At 29.3% G+C, this 21,744-nt stretch overlaps 5 protein-coding genes across 11 annotated transcripts; 3 read left to right on the top strand and 2 right to left on the bottom strand.

Annotated features, from left to right (window-relative positions):
• Positions 1-20: 20 nt before the first annotated feature.
• LOC105147292 (synaptotagmin-5) lies at positions 21-8,009 on the top strand. Of its 3 annotated transcripts, none has more exons than XM_087415945.1 (9): positions 21-384; positions 505-585; positions 1,706-1,858; positions 2,013-2,194; positions 3,000-3,184; positions 3,261-3,368; positions 3,470-3,590; positions 3,691-4,034; positions 4,094-8,009. In XM_087415945.1, the coding sequence occupies exons 3-9, from the start codon at positions 1,719-1,721 to the stop codon at positions 4,397-4,399; spliced, it is 1,386 nt and encodes a 461-aa protein (XP_087272071.1). In that variant the 5' UTR covers positions 21-384; positions 505-585; positions 1,706-1,718; the 3' UTR covers positions 4,400-8,009. The 3 variants fall into 3 exon arrangements, with proteins under 3 accessions (XP_087272071.1, XP_087272070.1, XP_011056496.1); XM_087415944.1 differs by having other exon boundaries at positions 21-394; XM_011058194.2 differs by having other exon boundaries at positions 27-585.
• On the bottom strand, positions 7,770-10,167 carry RpLP1 (ribosomal protein LP1). Its single transcript, XM_011058193.2, has 4 exons — positions 9,944-10,167; positions 9,216-9,366; positions 8,335-8,436; positions 7,770-7,866 (listed from the first exon to the last, which is right to left on the bottom strand). Exons 1-4 carry the CDS (start codon positions 10,013-10,015, stop codon positions 7,853-7,855), a joined length of 339 nt encoding a protein of 112 aa, XP_011056495.2. The 5' UTR covers positions 10,016-10,167; the 3' UTR covers positions 7,770-7,852.
• Positions 10,168-10,836: 669 nt separating this feature from the next.
• PICK1 (protein interacting with PRKCA 1) lies at positions 10,837-16,479 on the top strand. Of its 5 annotated transcripts, XM_087415942.1 has the most exons (7): positions 10,839-11,057; positions 11,374-11,441; positions 11,522-11,734; positions 11,847-11,903; positions 12,919-13,237; positions 13,847-14,042; positions 14,136-16,479. In XM_087415942.1, exons 3-7 carry the CDS (start codon positions 11,697-11,699, stop codon positions 14,831-14,833), a joined length of 1,308 nt encoding a protein of 435 aa, XP_087272068.1. In that variant the 5' UTR covers positions 10,839-11,057; positions 11,374-11,441; positions 11,522-11,696; the 3' UTR covers positions 14,834-16,479. The 5 variants fall into 5 exon arrangements, with proteins under 5 accessions (XP_011056488.1, XP_087272068.1, XP_011056490.1 ...); XM_011058186.2 differs by lacking the exon at positions 11,522-11,734 and having other exon boundaries at positions 10,837-11,057; XM_011058188.2 differs by lacking the exons at positions 11,522-11,734; positions 11,847-11,903.
• On the top strand, positions 16,340-19,035 carry RpL12 (ribosomal protein L12). Its single transcript, XM_011058185.2, has 4 exons — positions 16,340-16,480; positions 16,585-16,658; positions 17,695-18,087; positions 18,996-19,035. The coding sequence occupies exons 1-3, from the start codon at positions 16,444-16,446 to the stop codon at positions 18,079-18,081; spliced, it is 498 nt and encodes a 165-aa protein (XP_011056487.1). The 5' UTR covers positions 16,340-16,443; the 3' UTR covers positions 18,082-18,087; positions 18,996-19,035.
• A 1-nt stretch (position 19,036) lies between these two features.
• Positions 19,037-21,698, bottom strand: Der-1 (derlin 1). Its single transcript, XM_011058184.2, has 2 exons — positions 20,892-21,698; positions 19,037-20,562 (listed from the first exon to the last, which is right to left on the bottom strand). Exons 1-2 carry the CDS (start codon positions 21,328-21,330, stop codon positions 20,243-20,245), a joined length of 759 nt encoding a protein of 252 aa, XP_011056486.1. The 5' UTR covers positions 21,331-21,698; the 3' UTR covers positions 19,037-20,242.
• Between the last annotated feature and the right edge of the window lie 46 nt (positions 21,699-21,744).

Below are 21,744 nucleotides of genomic sequence, written 5' to 3'. Positions count from 1 at the left end.
TTGTTTAACTATATTTAAACAAACGAAATGATTCCACATTTAAGTTTTGTGAGCGTAAATCGCACTAGTCCTAAAGTCGACATTGGAAGGACGTCTGTACAAAGTCGACTTACAATCGACATATCGACGTTTGTGCTGTTAGAGTATCTTTATGTGGCTATTCAAGTTGCGTGAATGGTCGCGTTCAGTGGACTCGACAGTTGCAGAGCAGATCCGCTCGTTGCTATTGGATGATCTAAAAGAATACACCAATAACAGCGAGCGTTTACGAATTTACTTTGCAACAGTTGAGTTTGCAAAACGCGACTATTCAAGGTCGCTCGATGATCTTCGCAAGATGAACATCTGAATGTCAGCGCATGCGTATGGATGCATTCCTTGAGGGTGAGTTGGGGTGAGTTTACGGGGTGGAAAACGTATGCACGTATACAGTGAGATGAATCGTGAGGAAGACGTTATTTTAACATGCATTAACAAATTATCCATTGTTTGTTGATCTGACAGTCTCATTGTGATTTATCCCTCCGGGGGATTAATTCGCTGCGTGTTTTGGTTAAAGTATAATGTAATGCCGCACGGATAGGGGTGAGTGTATTTATCACATCTTACCATATGTTCAACCTGCGATATATACATCTATATCATTTCCAGAAGAGCGCATTTTCGTGCTTCTTTTAAGTATTGTAAATTAAAGAATTCGTTTTAGTACAATGTAATGACGCGGATTACAAGCGATTTTTTCACAAATATATTTATATACATTATTTATTAAGTGTGACTTAATTATTAGTTACTCTTTCTCTTCTAATTATAGATAGATGTATAAAGAAATTGTTAAAATTACCATCGATTTTTGGGTTTTTGAATATGCAATATGCGCAACCTTTTTTAAACTAAAGGCCATTTTTAGGTATAGACAAAATCTTTCAGGCCGCATAATGTCTTTCATTGGGATATATGTGGATGTATGTACACATTCACACACACACAAAGAGAGAGAGAGAGAGAGGGGTGGGGGCAGGGGAAAAAGAAAAAGAGAAAGAAAAACATGTATTAGAGTGCATGCACTGGAATACATGTACAAAAAAAGTACTGCATGCGTGCATGCGTGTGTATGTGTGCTTGCACGCAGAATATTATATTTTAATTAATAACTGAAACTTATTAATTAAATGAATTAACATAGAAATAACTAAATATATGAAACAAATATTTGGAACAAAAGTTGTATAATTTGAAGGGGACAAGTAATGGTAAAATCAATTTTCGTAAAAATTTATTTTTTAAAGTCATTGTCATTTTTTTAAAATGAAGCTATAGTTACATAAACTTGTTTACTTAACACAATTCTTCTAATTATTCTGCATTTTAAAAATATTAAAAAAAGAGATATTGAAAAATCTGTATAGTTTACGAAAAATTTGTATATTTTATTCTGAGTTAAATTTGCATTACTGATACTGATAATAATTAAATTTTTCATCTCAAATTTGATTAAACCAAATTAAATTATAGTGTATATGAATTTTTTTGCTTTAAATGATTTTTAGAACACATTTTAAAACTTGATGGAGCACTCTGTATACAAATTTGATTATTTTGATTATTTACAGCATCATGTATCTACACATGACCATCACAGATTATGATATCGCAGATCGCTTCTTGAAAAATCAAATTTGATTGTAATGTGTTATAAATATAGGGTCATAATTAAAATGGATGTTCACGGTGCTGGAGTGGTTGCAGTTCTAAGCACAGTTGGAGCCGCTACCGGGGCAATCTCTGCAGTGATTGTCTATACCATTTGTGCGCGTCGCCGCCGATTGCTTACTTCGGTTGGAGGACCACTTAACTGGCACGTAACTTTGTATTTTTCTTTCTGATAGTGTAACATAAAATGGGTGTCCCCCATTTTAATAGTCCCAGGCAAATATCTCGACTAATATAAAAGATATGGAAAAACATTTCAAAAATTCGGAAAAATAAATAAATAGTAAAATCTTTTTCAGGTTTGAAAAAGATTTGTTGGATAGAGCCGAAGAGGCAGCTAAGTCATCAAAGAATGTTTTAGCTGGTGTCGCGCTTTCGCGGGATAATAAAATTATCAAACGTAATGATAGTCATTCAGATGATGATGAATGGCAATCTGATCACGTATTTGATAGCATTGCCAGTGACTCTCCCAGAAGAGGTAGATATATACATATGTTTTTAAAAATTATATTAAAGAGTTATAGAAAAAAGTGTCGCAAAGTGAAGAATAAACAAATTATAATTCGCTGTAGGACAAATAGATCTGAGACAGCCTCTTTGTCCTACAGCCAATCAACAGGCTTTGAAAAGTCTTATTGTTGTATGAAATATCAGGCTGAGATCTGAGACATACTGTAAGGATCAGCCAGAGCTAGTTACTCTAGTAAGAGTAAAGTCACTGGATGATTTTTTTTATTAATTCCGCCATATTCAGGGAACGAAAGCGATAATAAGATAGAGTAAAATAGCTTATTGTAGTTTGTTGTTTTCTCATTTTATCTCATACTTGTGTTCTCTATTGATGGTAGACGCGCGTGCGCACCAGACAGGTGTCCTAACTTTTACTAGAGAAATTCTAGCCAAGGCTAGACAAAATGCTTTTCAAATTCTATTTAAAAGATCAAATATAAAATATTAAAAAATATATATTTAAAATGCAAAAAGTTTTTTGAATTAATTTTAAATATAAAATGGATAAATAAATATTTTAAATGGTTTTTGTGCTAAATTGGCTAAATGTTTTGAAAACATTGTAAACTTAGTGGCTTTAAGAATTTATAAAAGAAAGTAGGGACTGTCATTTGAAAAAAAGTTGAACTTGAAATATTCTTCGAATGTGCACTATTTTATTTCTCCCACAAACTATACGACTTTTATTTGAAACAGTTAAAGAGCTTATTTTAATCATTTGCAATTCTCGTGTTACGTGAATCATCTTGTGTATCTGAAAATTTCTTTCGTAGTTATACAACATCTCTCAGAATCAGATGATATTTCTCCATCTCCAATGAGTCCACTTGCACCGCCTATTCCGGACGGCACATTGATTGCCTCTGAGAAACGCATGATAATCGTCAGACCACCGCGGAGCATGGATGGGTCTCACTCTAGATTGAATAGTGTCGAGATCGAGTCAGCACGAAACAAGGTTTATATTTTCATTAAATTCTTCATTTACCAATAATTGCATTACTACTATAGGTAATTATAATTTTGTATTGCAGTTGTCATCTTCCTCTTCAACTTCTTCGTCCGATGAAATTAGGGGTGAATTAAAATTAGGATTGATATATGATACTAACGCTGGAATACTTACCGTGAAACTTATTGAGGTATAATTTTTCATACGTTCTATATCTACTTCTCATGCATATTAAATATTACCGTTAAATATATAAATTGGAATAATTATTTTTCTTTTTGTTTTATAAAGGCACATGATCTTCGTGCTCGAGAATTGAGTGGCATCGCAGATCCTTACGCCAAGATACGTTTGTTACCTGATCGTAACAATGTGTGGCAAACTACAATACATAGGCGTACTTTGAATCCTGGTAAATGTCTTCCTCCTGTTATTTTTACAGAATTATCGCTCAAAATGACTCAATTCTCTTTAAAGCATTAAAATATTTTACATCTAATTTCTTTTTGTAGTATTCGACGAAGATTTCGTTTTTGAAGTAACGCCTGTATCATCATTGGCTGGAAGAACATTAGAAATCCTGCTCTATGATTTTGATGCGTTTACGAGACATCGTGGTTTAGGCTATGTACAACTTCCTCTTTCTTCCGTGCCGGATCTCGGTACAAATTTGATCACTATCGTACAACCAGTTTTACGATATGGAGTGGAGGGTGGATTTAGAGCGCCGCCTCTAGGTGAATTAATGGTCTCTATTTCATATCAGGTGTCTATAGAGAAACTGACAGTTATTATTGTCAGAGCGAGAAATTTACCCATTCTCGATGATCCCGCAAACGCTAATTCGTATGTGAAGGTATGTATATGTATGATATTTGTTCTAAAATTTTCTTACTTAAGATGAACATTGTTTAGGTATCACTTATGCAAGACGGTAAAAATCTTAAGAAGAAAAAATCGAGTATACAACATGAGGCTACTATTCCCGTCTGGAACGATATTCTTACCTTTGATATTAATAGCGACATATTACCGAAATGTGTCTTACTATTTTCTGTACTGCGAGCGAATGGTAATCTCTTAGGTAAGTGCGAAGTATCCGGCTCGTGTCAAAAAGAGTTGTTTCAACGTGTATTATCCGGAAAAGGTGCTTCGGCACAATGGTTGCCATTGTCAGAACCAGAAGCGCAACGTGATGATAATGGAGAATTAAAAAATTAAAAAAAAATCGCTATTAGAATGTGCGCGCGCGCGCGCATACATATTATATATTATACATATACATGATGTCCCAAATTTTTTTACACAGCGCTTGTAAGCAAGTAGAACGGATTAAATTGATTTGAAAAGTCCTGTACAGTTTTACAATTTTCGTATAATAATAATAGTAATAGTTAATAGGGATAATAGTAATAATAGTTAATAGAAATGCAACGTATATCCGGTAACCATTCAGTATTCAGCCGCTTCTTTATACATATATACATATAATTCGGCCATCCAACTGGAAAAAGTCATTAAATGTGATTTCCAAAGTAAAATTTTGTTTAAAGACTGATTCACGAACAACTTGTCATCGAATTTTTGGAAAAATTAAAATTTTGCGGAATATATATGGACAAATTCTAAATATTCTCGAAATATATAAACGAAGATATACAAACGAACATTTTAAATAAACATTTGAGAATATTTTGAAGTATTCTTGAAATATTTTTTGGAAATTTCAGGAACATTTTATGAATATTTCAAGAATAGATTTAAAGTTTGTTGGATATTTTCCTGGGAAATTTGATTTTCCGACGATCTTTAGAAATTAATATTTTATTAAGTATTGTGCAAAAATTGCAAAATGATACAGGATTTTTCGACTAAGTTCGCTCTATCCACATACGACCGTTGTTACGAGAATTAATTGACCCTATATAAGATGGCTAAAATATCTTTATCTACCTCTTACAATATTTTAACAAAAAATGTTTTAAAAATTATTTTGTTTTGAAGAAAACAAAATAATAATCTCAATTTGATATTGGTATTCTCAAAGTCATATCAAGATTAATCTGGATCTTAATTATTAATCTGAGTATGAGAAAGGACATAAACATAGGATTTAAAGAATTATAATTCGATTTAAGAAAAATTAATCTTGAAATGACCTCAAATAAAAAAAGTACAATATTAACATTTTTTACATAAAATTGTTCCTATTTTTATTTTTCTTTTGGTATTAATTAAAGAAAGTTTTTTTTTACTTTCATTAGATTAGATAACTTCTTACAATGAGATGTGTTTCGAAGCAATTGCAATATTGTTTTGAACAATTGTTTGGAATAATTATTTCAAAGAGGTCATAAAACCTCAATATCTTTTTGTCAGTAAGTTAAGCAAAAATTATTTTGTTAAATTAAGTAAAAATAGAGCAATTTTTTAAATAAACTTTTTCTAAATATAATTTTTTTCAACAAATGATACGCGTCATGTAATTAATAAGTGAAGCTTCATCATGTGCATAGAATGATATTCTCAGTTTTAAGTTATCTTAATCAAAGTCTATAACAAGCCTATAAATACGCATATCTATGTAATAATACAATTGTCTGTCTTTATGCACTTTTAACGATTTCTAATAAGCATTTGCGTAAGTTTTTACTTGTATTCATTATTATCTAATGAAGGCTATCGTGATGTTGCCTTCATTAGCTTTTGTGAATATAACATACGGATTCTTCTTTAACAATTGTTTCGTAGATTTAACTAAATAAACTAATTTATTATTAACTTCAACATTCTGAAGTTTGAAGAACAAAAAAATTTTCAAACGTAGGATAGATAAATTTCTATTTGTAGACTTTGGTTCGGAACTGAATTTATTTATTTTTTATATTGTTTTCAATATTTTTTATGAACTCGAACATCTCTGCGATCGTAATCAGATAATGAAAAATTTTCTCCTAACTGTAATAAGCATTGGATTTCTTCCGGAATCGGAAGAGGATGAACTTATGAAACAGTCTTCTCTGATATTATAATACGGGAAGTACCATAAGATATTCTCAAAGTTTTTTGATTCCATTTTAACTTCATTTGTCTGTTGTCGTGAAGGAGAAGTAATTTCATGAAAGGAATAATCAAGATTTTTCGTTTCATACTCGCGTAACCGGTTTTTTTTCTATGATAAGGAAATTTATAGCAAGTTCAATTGGATACACTCAATGCATACTGATGCACTATAAAACTTCTATCGTACGTAAAAATGTATATTAATATAAATATAAAACGGATTAAATCATGAAGTTTTTAATACATGTTATTGTGTTAATTAAAATCTATATTTTATAATTCGAAATATTTGTATTTTACTTTTACACAAATTAAATCAGTATACAACTTTAATATGCATTAGTGCGCATTAGTATGTCCAATCGAATTCGCTATTACTTTTGAGATGCCCCTCGTAATTATCTAAATTCTATAGCGGCACACATAATTATTGTAAAATAAGACTGTCTATTAAAAATAAATTCGCCGATGAAAGCAGGTTCTTTTAACGACGGAATAATTGTATTAAATGTTATATAAAAGATTGACTGAATTTATTAGCACATATTATTAATCAGCAGATAAAATGAGAATAAAATATAATGGAATTATAGTTCACTTGATGAATATATATGGTACAAAAAACAGAATTCTGATATATATACATATATATATATATATATATATATATATATATGATATAACAAAGTAACCGTATCAATCTGGTTTTTTAAAAAATTGCATTTTCTTGAAAAAATATTTCAGATAAAATTATAAAGTTTTAAGTGTTGCATTAAATAGCAATGTTAATATCTTAGATTATATTAGATTACATTGTATCTTAGATTATATTCAGATTATATTGTTACATTAATGTAACGTAAAAATCAATTTGAAATTTTATAATAGAAAGTTTCATCACTCAGAAAACACTTTATGAAAAATCTTTATTATAGTGCCCTGAAAAGCTCTCAAGGTCAGCTATAAAAATACATAATAAAATTAGGAACTTCCGTTTAAATATTCAAAGTAACATTACAAAGTAGTTTTTACCTTGTTATCTTTTAACGCTATTCAAGATTACACTAATATCATTATTTAATATGCGCTACTTAAAATTCTATAATTTTTGTATGAAACATTTTTCAAGGCACATTTTTTTTTAAACTAGCCTGATATTATATAATTGCTTTGTTACACCCTATGTAATAAAATATTTCGAAAATATGCAATCAAAGAACATTCCAAATAAAAGTTGTAATATTCCAAAAACAATTTTTGATAAAATTGCATATTTTCAAAATATTTGCCTGATTGAGATTAAAGTGTATCCTGTGTGTATGTACGCATGCATGCGTGTGTACATATACATACATGAAGAACAGAATCACGAAATATATTTTCATCCTATATAGAGAACATCAAACATGTTTTATGCATGTTTCATTGACTACTTCATACATTATGCATATATAAATAAAAGAGAGAAAAGTAGAACTAACTCTTATTATTCATGATCGCTTTTCTATGGTTGGGAAAAAAGTATACATTTTTTTTTATCAAAAATGTTTAATTATTTATATTATATGTACAATGTAACTGTACATAAAAGGAATGGACCAATCCTTGATCCTAGTCGAATAGACCTGTAATTAAATAATAGATTGCGATTAAAATAGAACTAGTTATATCCATCGAATAGGATGATTAATTTTTACTGTATTCTCATTTTTTAAATATTGTCATCTTGTATACTCTGTAGCTAATACATGCTATATTAATCACTGAATATTTGTTATAATTTTCTTTCAGGGTTTAGCAAAATTTCTTTTTTTTTATTTATTTTTTAAAATAAAGTCTATGATAGTAAAAATCAATATTTACAGATTTTGGCGGAAAATACCGGCAAAAACTATTCTATTAAAAGTAATAAAACAAATTTAGAAAACTTTTAACGATATTTTTCCTATTATCATTATTCTATTTTAGTGTCAATTGAGTGTTTTCTAAATTTTTAAGCTTTATTCAAAATAAAACTGATAATAAATTGGGAATGTTTAATTACTTTCTTAAGATTTAAATAATATAAAATTAATATAAATTTGATAAATTACCAAAGCCCATATCATCGTCTGATTCTTCTTCTGGTTCTTCTTTCTTCTTTTCTTCTTTAGCTGGAGCAGCTTCAGTGCTAACGGGCGCCGCTACAGCTGGAACTTTAAAAGAACAAAATAAAAATATTTTTCATATAGAAATAATAATTTACTAAGATTTTACTTGCCTGAATAAATCATTTAAAAAAATAAAAATTTATATTGCATAATATTATATACAATATTCTAATAAACATTACAATTTTTCTATATTTTTTATGTTGTTAACAAAACTTCAAGATTCCATCTTTATTGATAAAATCAGAAAGTTCGTCATCAGTTTTCTTTGACCTCTTTTGCTGACCGAGCTAGCAATTTAAAACTAGATCGATGGATGAAGAGGTTAAAATTTGTAAGTCTTCCAAAACTTATTTAAAACTTATAAAATTCTTCCAAATCTATTTTTAATATCTGCAGTTACTTATTGACATAAAGCTTTATTGATATCAAGATATAATCTCACGTTTTTTTTTATTTTAACATTTTCTTTATTAATAGCAATTTGAATTTCTGTGATTCTTATGATATCCAAGCAATAGACATGTTGGGGCTTGTAACAATTGAGCAAGAATTTTGCAAAGATTGGTGGAAATAAAGCAAATTAAAAGAAAAATTATTGCACTGAAAAGAACTCAAATTCAGAATCAAAACATGTATTTCACATATAAATTTGTCTATCAAATACATCTTAACTGCTTAGAAATTGTATTTATTTAATAACTTTATGAATATACAATTTATACACTAACTGCAGAAACTCACATAAACATTTGCCTTTGTATTGGTTAAAAAAGGATTTGCAACTTAATTATTCCCGATAGAAAAGTATATATATATATTACCTGCTCCTACAGGTGCGGCTCCGACACCAGATCCGATATTGGTAATCAATTCCTTAACACTTATGCCTTCTAAAGCTTTAGCGAAAAGTCCAGGCCAATAAGATTCTACATTTACATTAGCCGCTTTTAAAATTGTTTGTATTTTTTCGCCCTGTGGAATTGAAATAATAATAATTGAATATAATAATTCAAGAAACAACAGACTGATGATAAATTACATTTATTTTTCATTTTCTAGATCAATCAATTTTCACATTTTATGAATGAAGGTAAAAAAAAAGAGATTTGAAATATATAATACTTTATTTCGAAAATTAGTATAAAAACACTAATCATCAAAATTTAAGATTGAATTTGAATTGGGTTTAATTTTGATGCTTTCAGCGGTTCTCTCTCTCTCTGTTTTATATCTAATAAACGATAAAAATAAAATAATATGTGCTTAAAGTGCATAAGAATCCGAACTTTACGCAGCCTTGAGCTTCAATTTTATCGATATTTTTAATATAAACGAACATGTGTAAAATTCAGTAAACAGAGAGGTTAGTAGACACAATAAATTGAAACAATTCTGTTAAAAAGGAGACATAATACAAATGATAAAATTATTTAATAAACAAACATAAAAACGCTAATGGAATACACCGGTAACAGAACATAAAAAATGATAAAATGGTATAAAAATAACGTAGATGATAAATCCGCGTGATGATATAATTTATACTTACAGTTACGGCGATATCATCGTCAACGAGTATCAACGCAGAGTAAACGCACGCAAGCTCGGCCTCGGTCGTCATTTTCTTTGTTTAAATTTAATTACTGAAAAATGGATGGAACTTAAAATTGATGTAAGTCGTCGATGAGACCTTAGCCCTACAAGAGAGAACAAACACCTAAGTTCGCAACTTTACCGGAAAGGAAACGAAAGAGGATTTTACCGGATATCACGTGATGAAATAAACATGGTAATTGATAAGCCGGTATTTCAAGTGTCGGTCGATAAGATTTTTCAAACCTGTTGATTGGCTGCAGAAATTCAAGAATCTCTCTGTTCCGCAGCCAATCAACAGGTTTGAAAAGCCTTGTCGACACATGAAATATCAGACCAATCATTTCAAGGATGCGCAGTAGTAAATTTATTCAACCAAGGGTACATTCCAAAATTCGGATCTATCAAGGGATCTATCCTCTTAGGGATCGGATTCTGTATTTTGAAACGAGATGAAAATTACAAAGGTGAGCGAATATACTAGAATACTGATAATTTTATTGGTCGACACCTAGTAAATTTGCTCACTTTTGTAATTTTCACCTTGTTTGAAGCTACAGAATTGATCTTCAGAATTGATCCCCAGTACTTACAATGCCAGGTTGCATTTTTCTGCACTAACATTTCACAACGAAAAAACCTATGTTAGACTAAAAGATGCACAAATTAAGCATTCCTATAGTATTTCTTTTGATTCATAAATAAATTATTTAAAAAATTGATTTACGTATTTTACAGTTTTATTTTCCTAAATAAACTTTATACAAATCATAAGTTTGAAAATGATCGTGTTTTGTGTTAAGATAGAGGCAAGTTTGCGGTACTTTAGAAATCTAGTGACTTTAGTTCGTAGTATTTCACAGATGTGACAAATTTCCTAACCTTAATAGTTATCAAATTTAACACTTAATATCTTCGTTCTCGAGGCAGAACGACGCTTATTGCTGTCAGATTCTTTCGTGTAAAAACATATCGAATAAGCTTAATTTTATTGATATTTTATTTATTAATAATTTCGGAGCTGCTGTGTAGCGGTACTATATGATTACTATCCTAAATTGATACATACAGTACGTATCAAAATGATTAATCAAATACTCATATCATATATATGTTTACATGTATCGCCGAAATTAAGATAATTCAATAGAAAGTTACTAATTAGTACTCGTATTAATTAGTACTCGTATTAATTAGTACTCGTATTAATTAATACTCGTATTAAGTGTACGATGTAAACTAGGCCATAGTTTGCACCAATTTAATATGTGTATTAACTGATTTAATAGTGTAAAAGGGATCATTGTATAACCCCCATTACATTTACACTGAACTAGAGATTGAAAAAAGAACGATACATATAAATAACAATCGTCGATATTTCAGATATTAGCGAATATGACTGGCCTGGGCATGGACTTTGAAGATGATTTCTTCTTTGAAGAGGATAAAATGTTGGTTATGTAGAAAATTGTGGATATTAATGTTTATTAGTTATAATTTATTATACTATATTCGTTATGCTATATTACAGCCTTAATATGCTTTCTTTTGGTTGTAAAATGCATGCCTGAATGTCAAGGTGTGGTGGAAAAGTTTAACAGCGATTCAATTATTCCAACCACGTTTAGAAATACTAGTATGCTTCAAAGTTTGAACACATATCAACTTTGGATAAAGCTTTTATCTCTCTAACCATACTATCTAGCATGGAAATGCACCAACTGGCTATGATGGAAGATCGCATGTACGCACTGTTTTTATATTATTTTTATATTGAATTATATTGATTTTTTTATATTCTTGTCTTTTTGCGTCAAATTCAATGTTTTCCTTTTACACTGCTTATTGGGATTTAGGCCAGATATAGAACTGGTCACGCAAGATCAATATATACAGCCACAACTCGTCAACCTGTAAGTTTTGTTATTAAACATTTTTATAATGAAAAAACATTTATATTATCAATTTATTATATTAATATTGCAGGGAACTCAGTAAAAAATTAAATATAAATGAATTTCTTAATATCTTCATGATTTTTATACATTATAAGATGATAAGATATAATTTTTCTAATAATTTAGATTTAAATTATTGGAATGTACTTATTAATGAAAATTGTTGATAAATACATTTAAATTGTTTGTAAATTATATTTTATTTATAATTATATTATTGACATACAACCATGGAAGCATCATGAGACAGTGCACTCATACAGACAGTTTATATTTGATTTATGTTTGATTTATTCTTGAAACTATAAAATATTTTTACTGTTAATTTAATTCAAAAGATTTATGAAAAACGTATAACAATTGTTTTTTTTTTAAATTTAAAAGTACTTAAAATTTTACATAGCATGAAATTGATATATTATTAAATATTTATATAACTCACAGCTTATATGTTAATAATTGTCTTTGGATATGATTTTTAATATTTCATTGTGATAAAAAAACAGAAGGAAATTTTTTTATATTTTCTGTATTGTATTCTTTATGCACAAAATCTACTATGCATTATTTATATAATTTTAACTATTTTTATTATATATATTTAATTATATACTATTTATATAACTTTTTATATGTATATATAATATTATTTATGTGCATATAACATGGAATTTTCTCATTTTGAGTTCAACATTTAATTTCAATATTAATATATATTATACTCTATGCATTATTTATTTAATGTTTAATTATGAATACATTTGAATTTTATAAAACCTAAAATATTAAGATTAGATAGGATCGCTTATATGAATAAATTAATTAAGTACAAGAAGTGTTTATTATGAAGTATATTTTTGTATATTTTATTTTTTCTCTAAGATTTAAAGTGCTATATATTTATATTTACTCAAAAATCATATATTTATTATCATTATATATGTTTTTTATAAATTTTTTTACATTTCAGGGGCATGACAATTACATCTGGGAATGTCGTAATACAGAAGGATACTAGTAATCTTATCGGTATAAGCATCGGCGGTGGTGCACCACTGTGCCCATGTCTTTATATTGTACAAATTTTTGACAATACACCTGTTGCTGTAGACGGTACCCTTCAAGCGGGAGATGAACTTGTGGCAGTGAATGGAGCATCAGTAAAGGGTAAAACTAAAGTGGAAGTTGCAAAAATGATACAATCCTGCGATTCGCAAGTCAGCATTAATTACAACAAGTTACATGCTGATCCAAAACAAGGTCGTACACTCGACATTGCTTTAAAAAAGGTATATATATATATATATATATACACACGCGCGCGCGCGCGCGCGCGCACACACACACACACACACACACACACACACACACACAAGGTATTTTCTCTAGCATTAAAAATATCTCTGATTGGTTTTAATGATATAAAATATTAAAAGTAAAATTGTATGAAAGAATAAATATTATGATAAGCAAAGAATTTTTCTTAAGGTCATATTTTTTTAGATATCAAGATTGTCATTAATAGAATTATATAATTTTTTTACATATATAAAAAGTTATATAATTTCATTTTGACGATAATAATTTCTTTAATTATTCTGTACTCAAAGAGAGATATGTAGATTAAATTAAAGAAATTGTATATATAAAAATCATACATTTTTATTTAAAAAATGGCGATAATCTCAATATCTCAAAAAATATGATTTAAAGAAAATATTTTGCTTATTTTATAATATTGTCCTTTCAAAATAAACAACTTTTTCTTTTTATATTTGTTGTATTAAGAACAACAAAGAAATTTTAAATATTTGAATTGGAGGAAACATCCGTATAGGATTACATCATAACTTTTATTCTGCTGAAATTATATAATAATTAAATTTTCGAATTTGTAGGTGAAGCATAGATTAGTTGAAGGAATGGGTAGTACTACGGCTGACGCACTTGGACTATCGCGAGCTATTCTTTGTAATGATGCTCTTGTCCAAAGATTGATGATGTTGAAGCGCACGGAAAATTTCTATAGAGGTCTCGTTACGCATGCTAAAGCTACATTACATGCTTTTTTCGATCTGATACAAATTTATAAAGGTATAAAAGTTTCGAATAGGTATTGTCAGAAGCTGCACAAAATTATTACACAATATTTACTCATTCGAATGTTTTTTTTTTTTTTTTTTTCAGTATTCGGGGATGCTTTTGCTGCCATAGGTGTTCGAGAACCGCAGCCACGTGCCAGTGAAGCCTTTAGACAATTTGGAGAGCAGCATAGGCAAATGGAAAAATTCGGAATGATAATGTTAAAAACTCTGAAACCAATATTAAGTGACTTGGGAACATATCTTAACAAAGCCATACCAGATACACGGTTAACCATTAGCAAGTATGCCGATGCAAAATTTGAATATTTATCTTATTGTTTAAAGGTGAAAGAATTAGACGACGAAGAACAAAGTTGTGTCGCTCTGCAAGAGCCTCTTTATCGCGTTGAAACAGGCAATTACGAATATCGTCTGATACTAAGATGTCGGCAAGAAGCTCGTGCAAGATTTGCAAAGCTTCGCTCAGACGTGCTAGTAAAGCTTGAACTGTTGGACAATAAACATGTTCAGGATGTTGTGTGGCAATTGCACAAGTTTGCAGGAGGTCTAGCCAAATATTATGCCAATACACGGGATTTATTGTCGACAGTAACATTATTCCCGGTTGAAGTCGATTTGTCACATTCCGCATTTCAATACAAATCTACCGGGCCGCAAACTTTAACGGATTTAAGTGAAGACATCGAAGAGTACGAATCGGAAGAAAAACAGCAGAACATAAATGAAGAACTTCTCATTGATACATCAAATTTCCCACTGAATTTAACCGATAATACATAGCAATACTTCTTGAGTTTCTAAAGAATTTCGAGATAAATAAGATTTTTGTTACTATATACTTATATATGAGGACTATATAATTTAATTTCTGCTTTCAATGCAACTGTGATTATAGAATTAAAATAAGTCATACGCATGTTATATATACATGGCGTCTGATAATTATTGAAAACGCTCTTGTGCAGACAGAGTGGATTAAATAAATTAAATAAGTAGACCAAATAACTGAGTATAGAAAAGTCCTATACCACATTTCTTTTAATAAAAGGGATGTTAGCGTGACAACTAAACGTCAAGGTATCGTCTTTTACTAATGTGATTAGCACACATTTGAGATTTTTTTGTTCATGCACTAAATTGCACTAGAACTTTCTCGCTTTTGCCAAATAACAAACATATATCTATCTCATTCCAAAAGTATATACTAGTTCAGCTATAGAAAACCGATGATTTTTTTGTCAAGATTGGAAAACAACGCGTTACTTGTAACGCTGTTACACCGACGTGTATATTACGTTCGACATTTTTTTTTGATAATAATTACTTTTTTTTGTTTGTAATGATAACGATTGTTATATATTTTACAGTAATAGTAAAATTCATCCGTTATTTTTATCATTACTTTAATCCCTTAATAACTATTCAATAGATTGTATTATTTTTCATTGATTAAAAATATTTTATAATAGAAATGTAAATATTGAAAAATATTTTCTATTTTATATCTTAGATTGCATTCCGATGGTCATTTCCAATACTGAAAATCTGTAATACAAGTACATGAATTATAAAGTAAATTTTCAATATTTGAAATAAATATTAGAATGTACTTTTAATGATGACATTAATATTTAAAAACAATGTTTATTAAAAATTTTTAATAACATTTGCGTTTGTAAATTACAATCTAATTTCCATTTAATAAGCCTCAAATGTAGCGCAACCGATTTCCCCGAATTCATTGCTGGCTAATTAACTCAATTCAATGGATGCATCCCTGAGCGTTCAGTGAACTCTTTCATCTGACATATACTGTTAGATCTTCAAACACAGACCAAGATGAAAGAACTCTCTGGGCACTTGGGGACCGATTGCGCATCTGGATGCAGTTAAATAAGTGGCGAAAAATCTTTGAATTATGAAGATACTACGTGATACTACGTATGTCAGATTCTTTTTAGAGGAACTAAGCCCGGATCCTCGGACAACAGCGCTTTGACATCGAACTCTGATTGATGAAAAACGGATGATAGAGATAAAATTTATCCCCACAATCGACTTTTCACCAATCACCGCTCTGTGTCAAAGCGCTGTTGCTTGTATGAAAATCTGGGTTAATACAATATATCGGAAGCAGATCTGCACATGCGCAGTTTGACTTTCCACTTAAATAAAGTGACTAGCGTTCACCGTTTAACTCCCTATTATATCTGGGGCTTTATGAATATTTTTGTGCGAGTGGCCTTACTACATTATTTCTGTTTCATAGTCTGATCGTTCAATGCATCTTGTCTTTTCCGTAGTAAAACGTGGAGTTGAGAGGTGTGGATTTTTCGTAATCGAATTTTATCTAAGTTTTTTTATAAAAATCATCGAAAGAAAGTGTCAAAATGCCTCCTAAATTTGATCCAAATGAAATAAAGAAAGGTATTTTATTTATATTTTTTGTATAGAGATAAAAACTTCTAAAAAATTTATATCTAATCTTGGAAAAAGAAAAATTGCTAAATTGCTTATATTTTTCATATCAGTATTTCTGCGATGCGTTGGTGGTGAAGTAGGAGCTACTTCGTCCCTTGCTCCTAAAATCGGTCCTCTTGGTTTGGTAAGTTAGATTGAAAAAAATAAAATTTCTAACTGAAACTTCTGTATCTTCCACCATGCCTTAGCGCCAAGATAATGTGTTTCCAGATTAGGAAAATGTAATAATTTATTTGTATGAGACACTCAATTCTATTATTTAATAATTCTTGTAAATTTTATTATAATAAATAATAATAAATTTTGAATTAATATTGTGTAATTTTATAGTAAATCTAGATTTAAAAATTGTATACATTATAGGATAAATATAAGATCTGTTTCTATCAGAATGTATAATTTTATTATTATTTCTAAAAGAATAAGAATATTTTTAAAATAAAAAATATATGAGATAACTTAAATAATTATTTTATATTAATTGTATAATTGTTTAAATATTAAAAGATAATCTTAATTTGCCAAAGCAAATAAAAGTGATAAATTTTCTTTTGCTTTGCAAATTAGGATTGTTTCTTAATATCTGAACAATTAGATAATTAATATGAAATAATTATTTGTGTTATACATATATATTTTTTTTTAATTTAAAGATCTGTTTCGATTCTTTTAGAAATAAAAGTAAGATTTTACTTTTTAATAGGAACCGATTTTGTAAGATTTGTCCCATATTGTATACAGTTTTCAATCTTCTTGGCACCTCTTTTACAAAAAAAATAACATGATTAAAATATGCTCTTCTTGAAATCATTCCACTTTTGTCTGAAACTTTTTTCTGTATTTTATACATATTTTTCAAAATATTTATTTGTTAAGATTAAAATAAAAAACACATATTTATATACATACAATGTTTTTTCACTATCAAAATATTGTACGTATTAACTATACATTTTTTAATCAATTTAAAAAAATTAGCACATATTCTGTAATTACAGAAAAATATTTCTCTTCAATAGAAACTAATTTTCTTTATGATGATACTTCTTAATAATATATATATATATATATATATATATATATATATATATATATATATAAGATAATTATATTTATATATATATAATGTATTGATAATTAATAATGTATTCATATTTTAGTCTCCCAAAAAAGTAGGAGATGACATTGCCAAGGCTACCAGTGATTGGAAAGGTTTGAAAATCACCGTTCAGCTGACTATTCAGAATAGACAAGCTACAATCTCAGTTGTGCCATCTGCTGCTTCCTTGATAATTAAAGCTCTGAAAGAGCCACCCAGAGACCGTAAAAGGCAAAAAAATATCAAACATAGTGGTAATCTAACGTTTGATGATATTGTTTCCATTGCACGCGCCATGAGATCAAGATCAATGTCACGAACACTCGGTGGTACCGTTAAAGAAATTTTGGGTACATGCCAGTCAGTGGGATGTACTGTGGAAGGCAGACCACCTCATGACCTTATAGACGACATTAATGCCGGAGAATTGGAAGTCCCAGAAGAATAATTATTGGTAGGTATTGAGCTCATAGTTCACTCTTTTTATTGTTGACAAAATTTTGACACGCGCGCGTTTTGGCTATGCAATGTTATTTATGTGATATCACGTGTCCTTGGACATGTGTTGATAATGAGCACAGTCAATTCTTTATCACACAGTTCATTTATTAAGCGGAGAAATGATGTTTCGACTGAGAAATTCATCTGATAAAGAACAATGTATGGTGATATATTTTCTAAGTTGAAGATATTATATCGACCATTATTCATTGTAGAATAGTTGCCGTGTATGGTGAAGATATGTCGTAGAAAAAGAAATGAATGTCTTTGCTGTATTTGCATAATGTCTTCAATAGATAGAAAACATTACCACATGTTGTTCAGCGATTAGAAAATGTATCGCTGCATGTTTTTTACTAGATGAATTTTCCAATCAAAACACTTTCTTTGCTTAACTGAATGAATTAGATGGTAAAATAAAAAACTGTGCTAATATTCTTTGCCTCCAAAGTCTAAGAACACATCACACGCACGTATGTATATATACATACATATATACACACATATATATATATATATATATATATATATATAATATATATAATGTACATGTCGTTATATTGTCATTATATTGTCATTTAATTAAATTCGATTTATTATGAATACAATCTTGAAATTATTTATTAACTTTAGTTTTAATATATATAATAGTCACAATGAAAAGTGTTAACTTTGAGCTCTTGGTAGGGGTTGGCATCCCATCCACCTGTTTAACACTGACTACATCTAATGATGTATTGTGTGCTAGCAGGCATTTAGCCATTGAGGAAGACAACCTCAATAAAAAATATTCTAGTAGTCTTTTTTTGACAATAGAAAGATATAATTGTACTAAGTATCTTGTATCTTATGTTTTTACAGATTTTGTAAGGTGCTGACAAATAAAAATACTTAAAACGGAGTTAAATGTGTTGTAATTTTTTATTTAATTATATGCTTATTTTATTCAATTTTATTTTTTTTTTTAAGTACACATGATGTGTGCGTGTGTGTGTGTGTATGTATTGCATAAACAATTATTAAACTGAGCATCGAAATTCTGCTTTAAAATAAATGTGATTTACAAATAATTCTTTTCATGTCAAATAAGACGTTAGAAAATTGATTAATTTTTTTCAGAATATCTTATTTATACAATATATAATAATATTAATATATATATATGTATACATATATATATATATATGTGTATGCAAATTTTTAACATTTGTGTGATTAAAATATTCATCAGAGATTACATACTTTTTTTCCTTTAATTCTACACTTCTCTTTTACCATTAAATATAAAAATGTGCAGAAAATATTTACAAACTTACTGATAAATATATTTCATTGAGAATGTAATTAACGATCAGTTATTAAATGAAAGAGGTCTATAAAAATTTCATTGATCTTGAAAACATGGATATGCCTTGTGGCTATAATCAGGAGACTGAATTAATAGAGCGAGAAAGTACAATATCTTTTGTTCTTTTGAAATGAGAATGTGACTACTGTGCAAATTTAAATTGTTTTATTACATTAAACATAATCGTTTATTAGTCCTTACAAATGAAGAAAAATATTGTCATTCTTTCTCCAATATATACCATATTATCTTTATCATTTTTGCAGAACTTTATCAATTATAATACATCGGTTAAAAAATGTCAGTGCGTGACATATTTGAAATTGATTATTTCTCAGATGTCATTTCGACTCATTTTAAGCATGTGTCATACATTTGGTACAATGAAGGATAGAAAATACAATGCATTTACTGCCTTTTTATTTAACAGCATCCATGTGTATAAGATCTATGAAAAAATTAAATTATAATTTCTTATCCTTATATTTTATAACCAATATTTGTGTATAAGAGAAAGAGAGAAAATCAATAATATATTTACACAGTGCAAATATCATATAAAATGTAAGTTCTTTTTGGTTTTCTAAATTTATAATATGCATATTTATTATTAAATTGCATCAAAATGCACATCTTAAATTCATAAAAAGATATTTGGAAGAATGATAATACAGAAAATAATTGTTCTTATATATTATAGTAAACAGCGAAACAAATATAAAAATAATTAATTTTTTATTAAATTATAAGTTTCTTTCAATTATTGTCCCAATACGTGACCTCTTCCCCAATTATGTCCTCCAAATATATTTCTTCCTTGATTCTGTTCCCCCGTAGGTCTAGGTGCAGGTACATTTCCAAACGATCGAATTCCACTTCTTTGAGGTGGAAAATAACTTTCAAGTAATCCAGGAGTATTGAGTAATTCTGGACCACCAAGCTCCTGGGGATACTTGAATTTCAAAAAGACATACAGATGTCCTACTAGAATCCCAAACAATTCCATCATTCCACCACCAGAAATAATCAGATTAAATCCAAATAGGACCCATGGCAGATACATGGCTTTGAATTGTGTACCTGACAATAGATTTGTTCATATAAGCCAACGTAAGAGTTAGTATCATCATAACGTAATGATATAATCATTAGGGTAGGACGGGGCTATTCCGTCAGTTTTAACTTTAAAGTAATACAAACAAATTTACAATAATAAATATCTTTTTTCCAGTAATGTGTTTATAATTACACTATATAATCATAATAACTTTTTGAGAGCCCAAGTAACTTTTAAATAATTATCATGTGCTGTTCAGAAACAAACATTATCGAAATAGACGAAAAGATCCCACTCTACCCTATATGTAATTTATAAATAAAAAATGATATAAAAAAAGAGCAGAGCATACCAAACCAGAAGTTTACAATAGCATCTTTATTTAGCTGACACCACACGTATAACACACTGAGCACCATGGGATCCATAAGCAGGGAGAAATCGCCAAGAAGTCCAATGATAACGCAGCATATCCAATTAAACAACAGAAGAAAGCAATAATCCGCGGGCTTTCCATCATACTCTCCACGCTCTAACCTTAATGAATAATTGTACAAGAAATAACAATTGATCAGGAAATGAAAGCCGGTGCTTTGGTTGAGAGGATAGTAAAAAACGCTTGTCACCGCCCGCCAGATTTCAAAATTATGCAGAAATCGGTCGGGCCACAACACCAACGAAAGCGGACTCAGAAATCCAAATCTGCCGAGTAATGTCAGAACCGCGGTACACAATAACCAATATCTCGTAAATATAGGTAGAGAATTGAACCAGTCTCTCACATCTGACATTTTACGTGGTCTCTACAATGCCGTTTTTGTGCTTATGATATCGCGTTACAATTGATCTTCAATTACAGTCAATGATTGCAGAATAATGATGTGTAGATAGTACGCGGGTCACAAACGTGATCAGAATTCACCAGAGATGACGTCGACGTTCGGCGACAGATGTTTTTTCAGGTTATGGTCTACCCGTTTAAATAAAGATCATAGATGATAAAACAGTGTTACAACTTGCAAACTCGCGCTCGCTTGCAACAAGAAGTACTTTAATAAAGGTGCCATTTCATGAGACACTAAAACGCAGAATGGTCGCGTTCAGCAGATTCAACTATTGAGGATCAATGAGCGCTCAATGGTTGCTTTCAGTGAACTCAACAGTTCGCTGCTATTGATGTATCCTTATAGATAAAAAATATTGGT

This window comes from Acromyrmex echinatior, chromosome 19 (genome assembly GCF_024713525.1).
Source record: "Acromyrmex echinatior isolate Ae372 chromosome 19, ASM2471352v2, whole genome shotgun sequence".
Classification (NCBI taxonomy): Eukaryota; Metazoa; Arthropoda; class Insecta; order Hymenoptera; family Formicidae; genus Acromyrmex; species Acromyrmex echinatior.
The sequence above is the reverse complement of the archived record's forward strand: the minus strand, read 5'-3'. Positions and strand labels throughout refer to the sequence as shown.